The sequence below is a fragment of the Piliocolobus tephrosceles genome, chromosome 3, assembly GCF_002776525.5.
Source record: "Piliocolobus tephrosceles isolate RC106 chromosome 3, ASM277652v3, whole genome shotgun sequence".
In the NCBI taxonomy this organism is placed as follows: domain Eukaryota; kingdom Metazoa; phylum Chordata; class Mammalia; order Primates; family Cercopithecidae; genus Piliocolobus; species Piliocolobus tephrosceles.
In genome coordinates, this window is record NC_045436.1 from 31,177,471 (window position 1) to 31,190,370 (window position 12,900).

At 35.8% G+C, this 12,900-nt stretch overlaps 1 protein-coding gene across 11 annotated transcripts in view; it reads right to left on the reverse strand.

Annotated features, from left to right (window-relative positions):
- RXFP1 (relaxin family peptide receptor 1) overlaps window positions 1-12,900 on the reverse strand; it is a 139,254-nt gene that overhangs the window by 47,055 nt on the left and 79,299 nt on the right. For 8 of the 11 annotated variants that reach the window (XM_023226515.1, XM_023226436.2, XM_023226454.2 and 5 more), the window contains 2 exons: window positions 8,340-8,445; window positions 1,957-2,028 (listed from right to left, as the gene is read on the reverse strand). In XM_023226515.1, coding sequence (XP_023082283.1) covers window positions 1,957-2,028; window positions 8,340-8,341 — 74 coding nt within the window. In that variant the 5' untranslated portion in view covers window positions 8,342-8,445. Of the gene's footprint in view, window positions 1-1,956; window positions 2,029-8,339; window positions 8,526-12,900 lie in introns of all 11 variants that reach the window. The other 3 variants (XM_023226473.1, XM_023226482.2, XM_023226511.2) reach the window with 1 other exon arrangement.

Sequence of the window (12,900 nt, forward strand, 5' to 3'; positions counted from 1 at the left end):
CTTCAAGGCTGCCTTCTTGTTCTGAGTGCAGGTCACCACTGTTCTTTAGAGTGTCCTGAAAGTTTGTATGTAATTTGTTATAACTTTTAGAAGCAATAAGAAAGAAATCAATATAAGCGAACATTCAGTTAATTAGAAATTTTGAGTGAAAAGTACCCTATTTCTCCAACATGCAAGAACATCTAACTTTGATTGTGAAATGTTATAAAATTTATTATGTGCTGGGTGAAGTGGGTTATGCTCATAATCCCAGAGCTTTGGGAGGCCAAGGCAGGAGGATCATTTGAAACCAGGAGTTTGAGAACAGCCAGGCAGGGCAACATAGTGAGATCCTATCTCTAAAAAAAAAAAAAAAAATAGCCAGGTGTGGTGGCACATGCCTGCAGTCTTAGCTACCTAGGAGTCTGAGGTGGGAGGATCACTTGAGCCCAGGAGTTTGAGGGTGCAGTGAACTATAATCGTACCACTGCACTCCAGCCTGAATGACAGAGTGAGACCCTGTCTCTTAAAAAATAATTATTATGCAACTGAACCTGATATGCTGTGGGCCCAATCATGTAGTAGGTAATGAATGGTTCTCATTTATCACGTATTTGTTTGTTTATTTCTAGTGCTATAATGATCTACTAAGGAATAGACTGCATTGCCTGGAGGTCTAAAGATACAGACTTTAATAACCAATTAGAAATTTTTAAATAATTAGGCTATTTTGATAATTTTGTTATATGAAACAAATTGGTCATTCAGGAATTAATTCATCCACATTAGTACAGTGGTTAGTTCAAAAAAGAGAATTAATTCAATGTTTGTTGTGCAAAAATGCTAAGCCACTGAACTATATAAATCTGAATTTTGATATTTAGATTTGTAGTCTAGCTCCTTTAAATCAAGTGGACATAAGGTGATGCTACAGAAAAATTCTTCCGTCTCCAGAAATCAGAAAACAGCATAAGTCAGTGTACTCTTGAAGTTTTGTCAGGTCTAACTGTGATAAGTTCTCTTTTGACTGATAAATGCTCAGAATGAAATTTTGAAAAGTCATTTTTATTAGAATTTCTATTTTCAAATATGAAATAGATACTTCCGCAGACTATCTGGGTTTTTAGAACATTTCACTGAAGGAAGTGGGTTAATTTTTCTTCTAATTCCACTCAATTTCCATCTGTTAGCTTTAAAAATGTGCAAATATGTATTAATTTATCAGGTTTCCCTATTGGAAAACCAAAACAAGAACCAATCTCTATTGGTATAAAAATGAAACAATGAATCCTGAGATACTTCTTAGTGTGATTTAGGTACAGAGTATCTAAACCCAACAATTCACCATAGGACAACATAATTTAGTCACAAAGTTGACCTAAATAACAGGTAAACATCACGTGGGCTAGTGTGGATTTTGAGAGTTCTGAAGGGAAGCTAACAGGTCAGATGCTACTCAAGGCCAAAATAAAACCCAACTCACAAGGCAGATGTGAAAACAGAATCAAGTCTCCAAGACATGCTCAGAGGTTTCAACTCACAGTGACTTGCTATTTTAGGTAGAGAATGAATTTGAAAACATATGGAAGAAAAGTCTTCACTTTCTTGATGGTAGATCTGGCAAAAGATCATTACATTTTTCTCTAAGATGAGCACTGAGGTGTTCCATGCCAGAATAATGCAGAGATACAAGCTTCTAAGTATCTCCATTTTGGGGGAGTGTGGTAGGAGGATTCACAGCACACATGTTCCAGTTCCTTTGGAAACAGGTGTTTGAAATTTTTCTAGAATGGTTTCTAAAATTACTCAGAAAAAAAAAGTGCTACCTGGAAGTCTTCAGTTAACAGCTAAATACTTCCCTGAATAGGGATTAGACATAAGCCGTGGAATAGTGTTGGTGTTCACAGAAGCGGGAAGAAACAGATATGCCCAAATATGCTAGTTAATTTTAATACCAGGAATTAAATGTTTTCTTACAGCTTCTGAAGATCATGATAATTCTTGAAGCAATCAGGAGGAAGCTTTCTTATTAAGTTCCACTGAAGTGACCTGAAATAAATGTAAATTTTGGTTCTTAAAGTTGTTTTTTCTTTACTTTTAAATTACGACAATAGGGATAATTATAAACTATTTACTTTAGTACTAGCTTTCAGGAAACATTTTGCTTCATGATTATCTCTCTCATATTTATCATATCACTTGAACTAGGTCTAGCTGTTAGTTTTGCACTATTAAAGCTATTCATATTTTCTTAATATGACAAAATTGTGAAGATTCTGACAAAAATGTTAAAAAATAGAATTGAAAAAATTGATTTTCAGTTATGTTTATCTTTCCTATTTGTATTTAATAAACATTAGAAGGCATCTCAGTTTCTGAGTGACAATAAAAAGAGTGTTTTTAGTTTAAAAAACACTTTCCACTTTCCAGAAATTAAATATTGTATATCTCAATATTTCATTGCTCACATTCCACCACCTTAAAATTAGTTATGAAGGAAAACATCAATTGGTACCTATAATTGGATCATCTTTATTCAGTAAGTGATTCCATTTCAACTTCTAAGAAGTTGTAAAGAAAGATTTTCTTTTGTATCACAATTTAATAAGCAGTTTGGCACAGACCAGATCTGTGTAATTGTGGTGGTACTGGAAAGGTCCCAAGCCCTTAAGTTTTTGTTTTAGAATAGCAATGTAATGTAGAAAAAGCAAAATAAATGAAACAATAAAAAAAACCAAAACCAGTGTAGCTGGGGTTCCTGGCATGAATCACACACAACCTTTCCAAGTCAGTTTCTTTAACTGTGAAACGAGGGATTTGGATTAGATGGTATCTAATAATATATTATTAGTACTATCATTATATAGTACCATAGAGCAGATACTAATAAGTGAGCAACAGGCTGCATTGTCTGGAGGTTAACTTAACTCAGGTTAAGACAGTTTTATACAATACGCACTAACAATGTTTAGGTTTTGAAGCGGTGTTGCTTAAACTTGGTGATGAATCCTTAAAAAAAAGTTTCTTGGACTCTTTGGAATACATTTTTGGAGCCTAATTTGAGAAACACTGTTCTAGAGTCTAGAAGACCATGTACTCTCAATGAAGGTGAGAATTGGTTCTTAAAGAAGTAAAAAAAGGCCGGGCGCGGTGGCTCAAGCCTGTAATCCCAGCACTTTGGGAGGCCGAGACGGGCAGATCACGAGGTCAGGAGATCGAGACCATCCTGGCTAACACGGTGAAACCCCGTCTCTACTAAAAAATAAAAAAAACTAGCCAGGCGAGGTGGCAGGCGCCTGTAGTCCTAGCTACTCGGGAGGCTGAGACAGGAGAATGGCGGGAACCCAGGAGGCGGAGCTTGCAGTGAGCTGAGATCTGGCCACTGCACTCCAGCCTGGGCAACAGAGCAAGACTCCGTCTCAAAAAAAAAAAAAAAAAGAAGTAAAAAAAAAAAAATTAAAAAAAGTTTACTTTTTAAATGTATAATGCACAGATATACACAAGAACATATATCATATATCTGTATTATTATTATTACTATTATTATTGAGACAGAGTCTTGCTCTGTGGCTCAGGCAGGAGTGCAGTGGCACGATCTCGGCTCACTGCAACCTCTGCCTCCCGGGTTCAAGTGATTCTCCTGCCTCAGCCTCCTGAGTAGCTGGGATTACAGGCACAGGCCACCACACCTGGCTAAATTTTTTATTTTCAGTACAGACGGGGTTTCACCATGTTGGTCAGGCTGGTCTCGAACCTTGTGATCCACCTGCCTCAGCCTCCAAAAGTGCTGGGATTACAGGTGTGAGCCACTGAGCCTGTAGTACATCTGTAGTATACTACAGTATACTGTATTATTATATATATAATATCTGTAGTATTAAAATTTCACAGGAGGGGGCAAATAGAAAAAAAAAGTCTAGACAGGCTTCCTGAGGGAAGGGAAACAATAATGAAAGAAAAAAAGTTAAAAATCACTTTTCTAGACTACGCATATCAGATACTTAGTGGCTTTTTAAATAAATAATACCAAAGGCTGATTAACAAGTAATTCCCTCTTGAAACTACTCTGAGTTGCTGGCTGTCACCAAATATTATTTCCTTGTATATATTAACTAATAGAGGATCTCTTCTCTGCTAATGATTCTGACTTGACTTAGATTCCAAATTCTGCTTTATACCCTGTTTAAATGTTTATATTGTGTTCATGATAAATTGTTAAATATTTGGATTTGGCTGAGCGCAGTGGATCACACCTATAATTCCAGTACTTTGGGAGACCGAGGTGTGAGGATCACTTGAGCCCAGGCGTTCAAGACCAGCTTGGCAACATAGTGAAATCCGTCCACCATCTACAAACAATTAAAAAAATTAGCTGGGCATGGTGGTGCATGCCGGTAGTCTCAACGACTTGGGAGGCTAAGGCAGGAGGATCACCTGAGCCTCAGAGGTCAAGACTGCTGTGAGCTGTGACTGCACCACTGCACTCCAGCCTGGGGGACACAGTGAGACCCTGTCTGTTTACAAAAAACAAACAAACAAAACTGAGTTTAAGGATATAGATGAAAGTTTAGTGTGTTCTTAAAAAATGTGTTCTGAGAATCGCTCGAACCTGGGAGGCAGAGGTTGCAGTGAGCCAAGATCGTGCCACTGAGCTCCAGCCTGGGTGACAGAGTGAGACTGTCTAAAAAAAAAAAAAAAAGTGTTCATTCATTCATTGATTATCTCAAAAAAACGTGTCGAATGCCTGCCATTTGCACATGTTGAATACCTGCTTTTAAGAAGTGTATACTGTATTTGGACAAATTATGCTTTACCTATAAATAGAGAATTTTCTTTGAATAATAACTTCAGTCTTACAGCCCAGGGCTAAAGAGGCAACCAACTTCTTTTGTTTTTATTGTATTTATTTATAAATTCATTTCAATAACATTTATTTAGGGATTATTAGACTCTATTAGGAACTTTGGAGGATATATAGGCCATGGCATTTTCCTTTTTCAGGTAGATAATAGGACCTGACTCACTATAGTATAAGCAAGAATGTTTAGTATACATAAAAGAGACACAAGTGAGGTTCTATGAGAGAACACAAGAGGAAGAGGTTAATTGCACTTGAAGGAGGAGAGTTACTATAGAGGAAAGTGAGGCACATTGAAAGACCTCTATATAATGGTACTTACAAAGTTGGGTTTTTATTAACAGTGTCTAGGATTTATAGGTTACTTCTTTCTAAATGACATAAAATATTTTGACAAATAACATTCTCTATATTTCACAGTATCCTACTGGGATAGAAAGAGGTAGATGCTGTTATTCTCATTGAATAGAACAACCCAAAATACTTTATAACAAATCCTTATATTTAAAAATTTGACATTCCAACTTTGATTGCTCACAGAGTCAAAGAGAGTGTGTGTTTTTGTGTGTGTGGGAGAGAAATGACCTAGTTTAATCATTATTGTCAAAGCTAGCTCTAGTTTTTATAAAGGAAGTTCTTCGTATTAGATCATATAGTTCTAGTGATTAAATTCCAGGATCTTAAAGCCAAGTCTCAAATAGTCAAAATTAGTGTTTATCCAGCTAGAAAAAAGTAAAAATAATCATATTTATGTTCGCCCATTTTGTTCACTAGCATTTATGTGAAATGTATTAAAAAATCCCAACTTCAATAAACATTACTGGGAGTATTAACTTCTTTGATACTTATAGATGGTTCAGTCCTCTTCTGATATTTCCCTGTAACAGTTCCAACTCAAAGTCTGGAAAGAACTGACTAATGAAATTTGATATTTACTTTTTAATGTATTTGCTATAAAGCATAGGGTTCTTTTTCTGTATGGAACTGAACAAACAGACTGGGACTAGGTATGAGTCTAAGCCAGTGTTCTGCAGAGAAAAGTATAAATGGACAACTGGAATCAAGTGGCTCAACCTAAAGCACAAGAGAATGCTATTTTTTGAACAAAAAATAAAATAAAAAAAATTGTAGACATAAACTCCTGAGCTTTATTCCTATATCTCCAAATGCCTGTTGGAGATTTCCACTGAGTGACCTGTTAATCTCACTTTGGAAAAAACATCTAACATCAGAGTCCCAATCTTCCTCAGTTACTGCCACCAAGTCTCCCCATTCTCTGATCACACTGTTGCTTAGAAAGGAAACCTTGGAGTCATCTTTGACTCCTCCTTTCTTGCCTTCTTGCAGACAGTCATTTACAAGGACCTGGTCCCAGTTTTTTTGTTTATACCAGGGGTTCAAAACTGGTAGGTCACAGTTTTCTGCCCACATGTCTTTATGTACGTATGTGTATATTAGATTATGACACTTTTTAAAATTGAATGGAAATTAATTCAATGATTCATCCTTTGTGTGAGGCATGCCCTCTCTAGTTAGCCGTTGCCTTATTCCCCTCCATTCCTCCAGCTTTCTGTGTCTGTTCTTTATTTTACAAATGTTGGTTGAATTGTTAAAGAATGGATTCAAGGCCGGGCGCGGTGGCTCAAGCCTGTAATCCCAGCACTTTGGGAGGCCGAGACGGGTGGATCACAAGGTCAGGAGATCGAGACCATCCTGACTAACAAGGTGAAACCCTGTCTCTACTAAAAAATACTAAAAAACTAGCCGGGCGAGGTGGCGGGCGCCTGTAGTCCCAGCTACTCGGGAGGCTGAGGCAGGAGAATGGCGTAAACCTGGGAGGCGGAGCTTGCAGTGAGCTGAGATCCGGCCACTGCACTCCAGCCTGGGCGACAAAGCGAAACTCCATCTCAAAAAAAAAAAAAAAAAAAAAAGAATGGATTCAAATCTTACTCGTGGGAAAATGAAAAATGAAATTGGCTGCATCAGAATATCCTTTGATTTGGATTTTCTAGTAATTTGATACAGTGGTGGAGAAGTATTATGATTTTTTTCTCTGAAAATAGAATGCAATTATCATAAATTTTTGTTTGTTTGTTTGTTTGAGACAGGGTCTCACTCTGTCATCCAGGCTGGAGTACAGTGGCTTGATCACAGCTCACTGCAGCCTTGACCTCCCAGGCTCAAGTGATACTCCTGCCTCAGTTTCCAAGTAGCTGAGACTGTATGTGTGGGCCATCATACCTGGCTAATTTTTATTTTTTGTAGTGATGGACTGTCTCTGTGTTGTCCAGACTATTCATAAATTCTTATACCCAGAATTTCCAGTTAGAATTTAAATCAGAGAAGTGTTCCATAGGACCTCAGGTTCTTTTGGGGGATTATTACTTTTTTCTAGCAGAACTAATGTATGAGAAAGAGCCACGGTGGGGCAAGAAGAGGACAGAATACTGAAGAGCTCTTCTTTTCCTTAGTTCAAGTGGAAATGTTCCCTCTTTTGGAAAACCCTGCTGATATTTTCAGTTCATATTCCCTGGCCACTGCAAATTGGGTAAACTTCCCAGATCTTTGAATTCAATGGAACCACTATGCACAGGAACTCTGAGTTGTAGCTCTTACCTCATATATCAAGTATTTCAATTGCTGTATTATGTGGCCTGGTTTGAAAATGGTAACACTTGTCAATATTCATAAACTCAAGAATTACTCTTATTTTGTACTCATATACCCAAAAGTGAGAGCCACAAGGCACTAAGGCATCTAGATGAAAAAAGAAACTCAGCAAAAATATTGGATTAAAATAGCTGTCCTCCACTAATTTCTTGTAAAAAAGTTTCAGTCAAATGTATATGTTTGTGTTGCTGAAGTTTGTTGAATTCAAATTAGTACTAGAAACTAACACTACAGGTACTAGAAATCAACACACCACTTATGGTGATAATTTTTTTTACATACGCAAGTTTGAATTCCTTAAGAAAACAACAACGTTAACATCTATGACTCATAAGGTGATTCAGAACAGATTTTAAATACGACGTTTTGGGGAGGATATCTTATCCGATTTACCTTATTTTCTTTTTTAACTTACACATCAGATTATATTAAAATGTCGGTCCAATAAATTCTAAAAGAATTATTTCAATAAATATCAAATGCAAATTCTATGTAATAGGAAAGTTCTATGTAATAGTTTAATTAGAAGCCATTTTTTCTTTAGTAGCACATGCAATTGATGACTTTTTTTGTTTACATAAAATATGGTGATACTCCATACCTCACAGGATTATTTTGAGGGTTTAAATAGCTAATATAAAGAATAATTTAAGGTAGGGTCTAGCATTTAATAAATGCAAAATAAATATCAGTAATTATACCTGACCCAGGAAAAATGACATCATCTTGGAATAAAAATACATTATTAATAATGATATGGTCTTAATCATAATACAATTTTACAGTACAATGCTACCCGGCTGTCAGGATGAAGTCATTCTTTTCTACTTACATTGCAGTCACATTTGAAGAAACTGATGGAACAGCTCGTAAATTGGTTTCATCACAGTCAAGCTCCAGACCTTGGCAAAGACATTGCACTGGCACAGAACCGACCACTGAATCAAGGGGAAGTGGTAAGGCATGATGACATGAGGGGCCAGGAAGAGGAGGGTAATGAAAAGAAAGAAATGAAAAGCTATGAGAAAATCATTTAGTACAAAAGCATATCATGTGCTACCTAGGCAATTTAGGCAATGCTTTAAATTAAGGTTTCAAAGTTTGCTTTTAATTTAACCTTAAAATGATGGTAGAGCATTAATATTTGGAAACACACACTTACCAGCTCATGCATTTTTTAAAAATAGCAGACTATTCTCCATTCATTGCAAAATGAATGAAATAATCGGCTCTTATACCACTAAGGATTGACATGATAATGTGTGATGAGGCTTAATGTTCATATTACAACTGCCACTTAAAAATCAAGTATTTATTTTAGCATAATCAAAACCTTTAAAGGAGGAATAAATCACTTTTAACTAGCAAGAATGAGAACTAAAGGCAAATGATAGTGTCAATAGTTTTTTTTTTTAATCAGGAGTTCTTCAAATAATGTTTTAAAAAATTTTTTTGGCTTAAATAGGGGTAAAGGATGAATAAAAGTTTATTTACGGGAGTGACAATTTTTCTCCTTAGGATTCTATTTTCACTGACGTTGGGTGTTGGAAAGAGAGGGAGAATAAGGTGTATGATCTTGGCCATCTTGTGAGGCCGTAGCGATAGTGTTAGGATGTGAGTCAATACATCTAAAGTCTATTAGAGATTTGCAATGATGTATTCATATAGCTAAACAGGATAATGAGATGATTATTTAGGATAATAAATATAGTTTGATTCCTGCTCTGATGGGGAATGGCCAATTCCTGAGAGCAATAAGAAACGTTTGCCCCTCCACATTGACTTCCGGAACCCTGACCTATACCGCAGGGGTTATAGACTCCAGTGTCTCCAATGGTCAGGCAACGTCACTGTAGACTGTGTCCAGATGTCCAAGTGCAACAGCTTCTCCCATCTGTTGCCATGTTAGAATAGGAACATGTGTAGCTACGTCTACCAACTTCCTCAAAGAAGCCAGAAATACAATGTTTTATATATGACTATCTATTTAAAAACTGATATTAGCTAACTGAAAACATTTAAAAATATTGGACAAACAAAACTGTCTATGAGAGTTTTCTGTTTGTAGGCTTCCAGTTTCTGACCTTTATGGTGAAACTTGCAGAGAGCAGGCAAGTGTCTCAGTGGCTAAGCGGAGACCTCTGTGAATGACTGTTCATGAGGAGCTTTTTGGCTCAGATATGGGGTGACATGTGTTCTTCCTCTCTTCCCAAATATCTCCAGAGACTTCTTCTCAGGGTTACAAGAGATCAGGACCATAACCTAGATTTAGTGTTTAATATAAACAGAGTATCTGCCAAGAACTTTAAAACAATTTTATGGTTGCAAGTACCCACTTTGGTTGTGGATGTCTAAAAACTGATGCTGTCTCTTTAAGTTGAAATCATATCTCATGTGAGTCTATGTGTATGCTGTGGGGATGGGATGGAGAAGGTTGGGAAGGAAGATGAAGGTCTGGAGAATGAAGTAGGAAGGGCAGAAACGGAGGGCAGTCAAATTAACGCTAACCCCAATGCATTTTTTTCATAGATAGAGACTAAATTAAGATAATCCATATACATTGATTACAGGGTTATCTGCAATAGGGAAAAATGAAAAAACAACATGTAAATATCCAACAGCCAAGGAATGATTAAGGAAATTAGGTCACTTACAAAATATACTATTACATGGTATATTTTAAAAGATGTTGTAGTAATATGGATACCTGATTATGCTGAAATGCTAATTGAAAATTTGATAAAAATGGTTTGTATAGGAAATTTCAACTATGTTAAAATAAAAGAAGACGAGTAATGCAGTAGCAAGTTAATGCTGGTAGCTTCTGAATGGTCAAATTATGGTTGAGTAAGTAATGCTTTTGAAATCTCTATACTTTTCAAATCCTTTAAACTTAAATTTTTAAAATTATTGGTTCATTATAGGTATTATATTTTCCATGATATTGCTCTTAGAGATGACTTTAATAATGCGAATTCTGCACATTATTTTATCTAGTCAAAAAATGATTTACGCTTTGCTCAGTTTAATTTCCAATCAATTCCTATAATAATCTGCTTCAAATAAGGTGGGACACTAGGAACCTGAACTTCAATTTTAACCGCAAGTTTTACACTACACTTGCCATTCTATTTTTACACTGTTTACAAGTTTGAAAAATATATTTAGTTATTAGCTACACTCCCCTCCCATAAATTGTCTTTAAATAATTTTAAGTGATATATTTGTTTTTGTTAAGTACTGACGAAAAAAATTACTTCTTTTTTTTAATACAACATTTATTACATAGCCTCATTCCTTTTATGTAATTATACTTGTGACAAATGTCTTCCAGGGTGCAGGATCAGGCAAAAATATATTTCTCTTGCTGACTTGTCTGGTTTTTCCCCATTTGTTTGTTTTGCTTTACAAACCATGAGAGTTATGTAAGCCATTATTTTCTCTCCTGGACTTAATGGCTATGAAATTCATAACTATGTTTTGGATGAAGTCACTGAACTTCTCTCAGGAAGGATTTTCTTAATTTTTCTCTGTCACTTGCTTTCCATTCACCACTGAACTTTCGTCTTTTATATCATGTTAATGGTTTAAGGCTTTTAGTAGCTGTATTTTAATTGCTAGTTGCTGAAAATCCTTTTGGGAATAAAGTGAGGTATTAAAAGATTCAATTAAAATTTAAGAAATAGACCAGGCGCGGTGGCTCACGCCTGTAATCCCAGCACTTTGGGAGGCTGAGGTGGGTGGATAACCTGAGGTCAGGAGTTCAAGACCAGCCTGACCAATGTGGAGAAACCTTGTTTCTACTAAAAATACAGAATTAGCCAGGCATGGTGGCACATGCCCGTAATCCCAGCTACTTGGGAGGCTGAGGCAGGAGAATCACTTGAACCTGGGAGGTGGAGGTTGCAGTGAACCAAGATCATGCCATTGCACTCCTGAGTCTGGGCAACAAGAGTGAAACTCCATCTCAATAAATAAATTAAATAAATAAATAAATAAATAAATAAATAAAATTAAGAATAAAAAGAAAATACATGATAAAAGAAAAAAACTATTTTGAGACAACATGGCTTAATTCATTATTTAAAAAATTATCAGTTAAATTATATCTATTAACTTTCTCCTTTCCCAAAAACTTTTAGCAGCTTTTATTTTTCCCCCTCTGACAGAGGATTTTGTTCTGTTGCCCAGGCTGGAGCACAGTGGCTCAATCCTAGCTCACTGCAGCTTCAATCGAGCACATCTAAGTTTTAATTTAATTTAATTTTTTTTTTTTTTGGAGAGATTGGGGTCTCACTATGTTGCCCAGGCTGGTCTTGAACTCCTGGTCTCAAGTGAGATCTTCCTACCTCAGTCTCCCAAGGTGCTGGGATTATAAGTGTGAGCCACTGTGCCCAGCCAATTTTTAGCTTTTTAATGGACAAATTATTTGGTCTTCCTCTAAATAATGGCATGATGCTGAGACAGATTGCGAAGTACCCCGTGAATCTCACAAGAGTGACATCTATCCCCTTAAACTGGGGATTATTAGTGGTTTTTGATTAACCTCATTTGAGTAGTGAAGACAAAAAATATTAAACATTTAAAAAGCTAGACTTTACAATTTATGGTAGAACATAAAGAAAAAAATAAGGATTTCTTCCTCTATGCCTTTTTTTTAAAAAATAATTTTTGCAAGAGAAAAAACCTTATATTTGCAACAGGCTATCTATAGCCTCCTATATAGACTTCAACAATCCTTACATTTTAATATTTCATATTTTGTTGATCTACTAATTTGACACTACTATTTGACATGAGGCCATTACCTATTCATCTTAAATGGTTTTACGAAAAGGATATGACTGGGAAGGCACTATATAAGAAAAAAAAGAACAGAGGAGGAGCTGACACTGCCAGGTGATATGAAGAAACTAACTAAATATATGACATAAAATTTGTCTAAAGTAAACTCTTAGTCACCTCTCCACCATTTTGTAGTGAATAGCCATTGATTGCTCATTCATGACTGTTCTCCATTCAAAGCTGCCCAGATAATGCTTTGGGAAGATGGGAGTGATGTAAGTTGTACAAAACACAGAGAACAGAAAACGTGATGAGTATGAGAATTGAATAATTAACATTTAATAGGGCTAGCGAAAGGTAAACCGTCACTGTCTGTATAAACATGTATTTTCTAGAACTCACAGTGTAAAATTTTACTCTTTTAAATTATTGAACTATACAATAGTTAAATCATTGCCTACATAATGTGCTTTTATCTGTGACTAAAGACATAATTTACAATAATGCAACTTTACAAAAATAATGTTATAAAATAACTACTAATGTTATAAAATAACTACCTAATAATGTTATAAAATAACTACCTAAGTATTTGTTATTAAAATGTA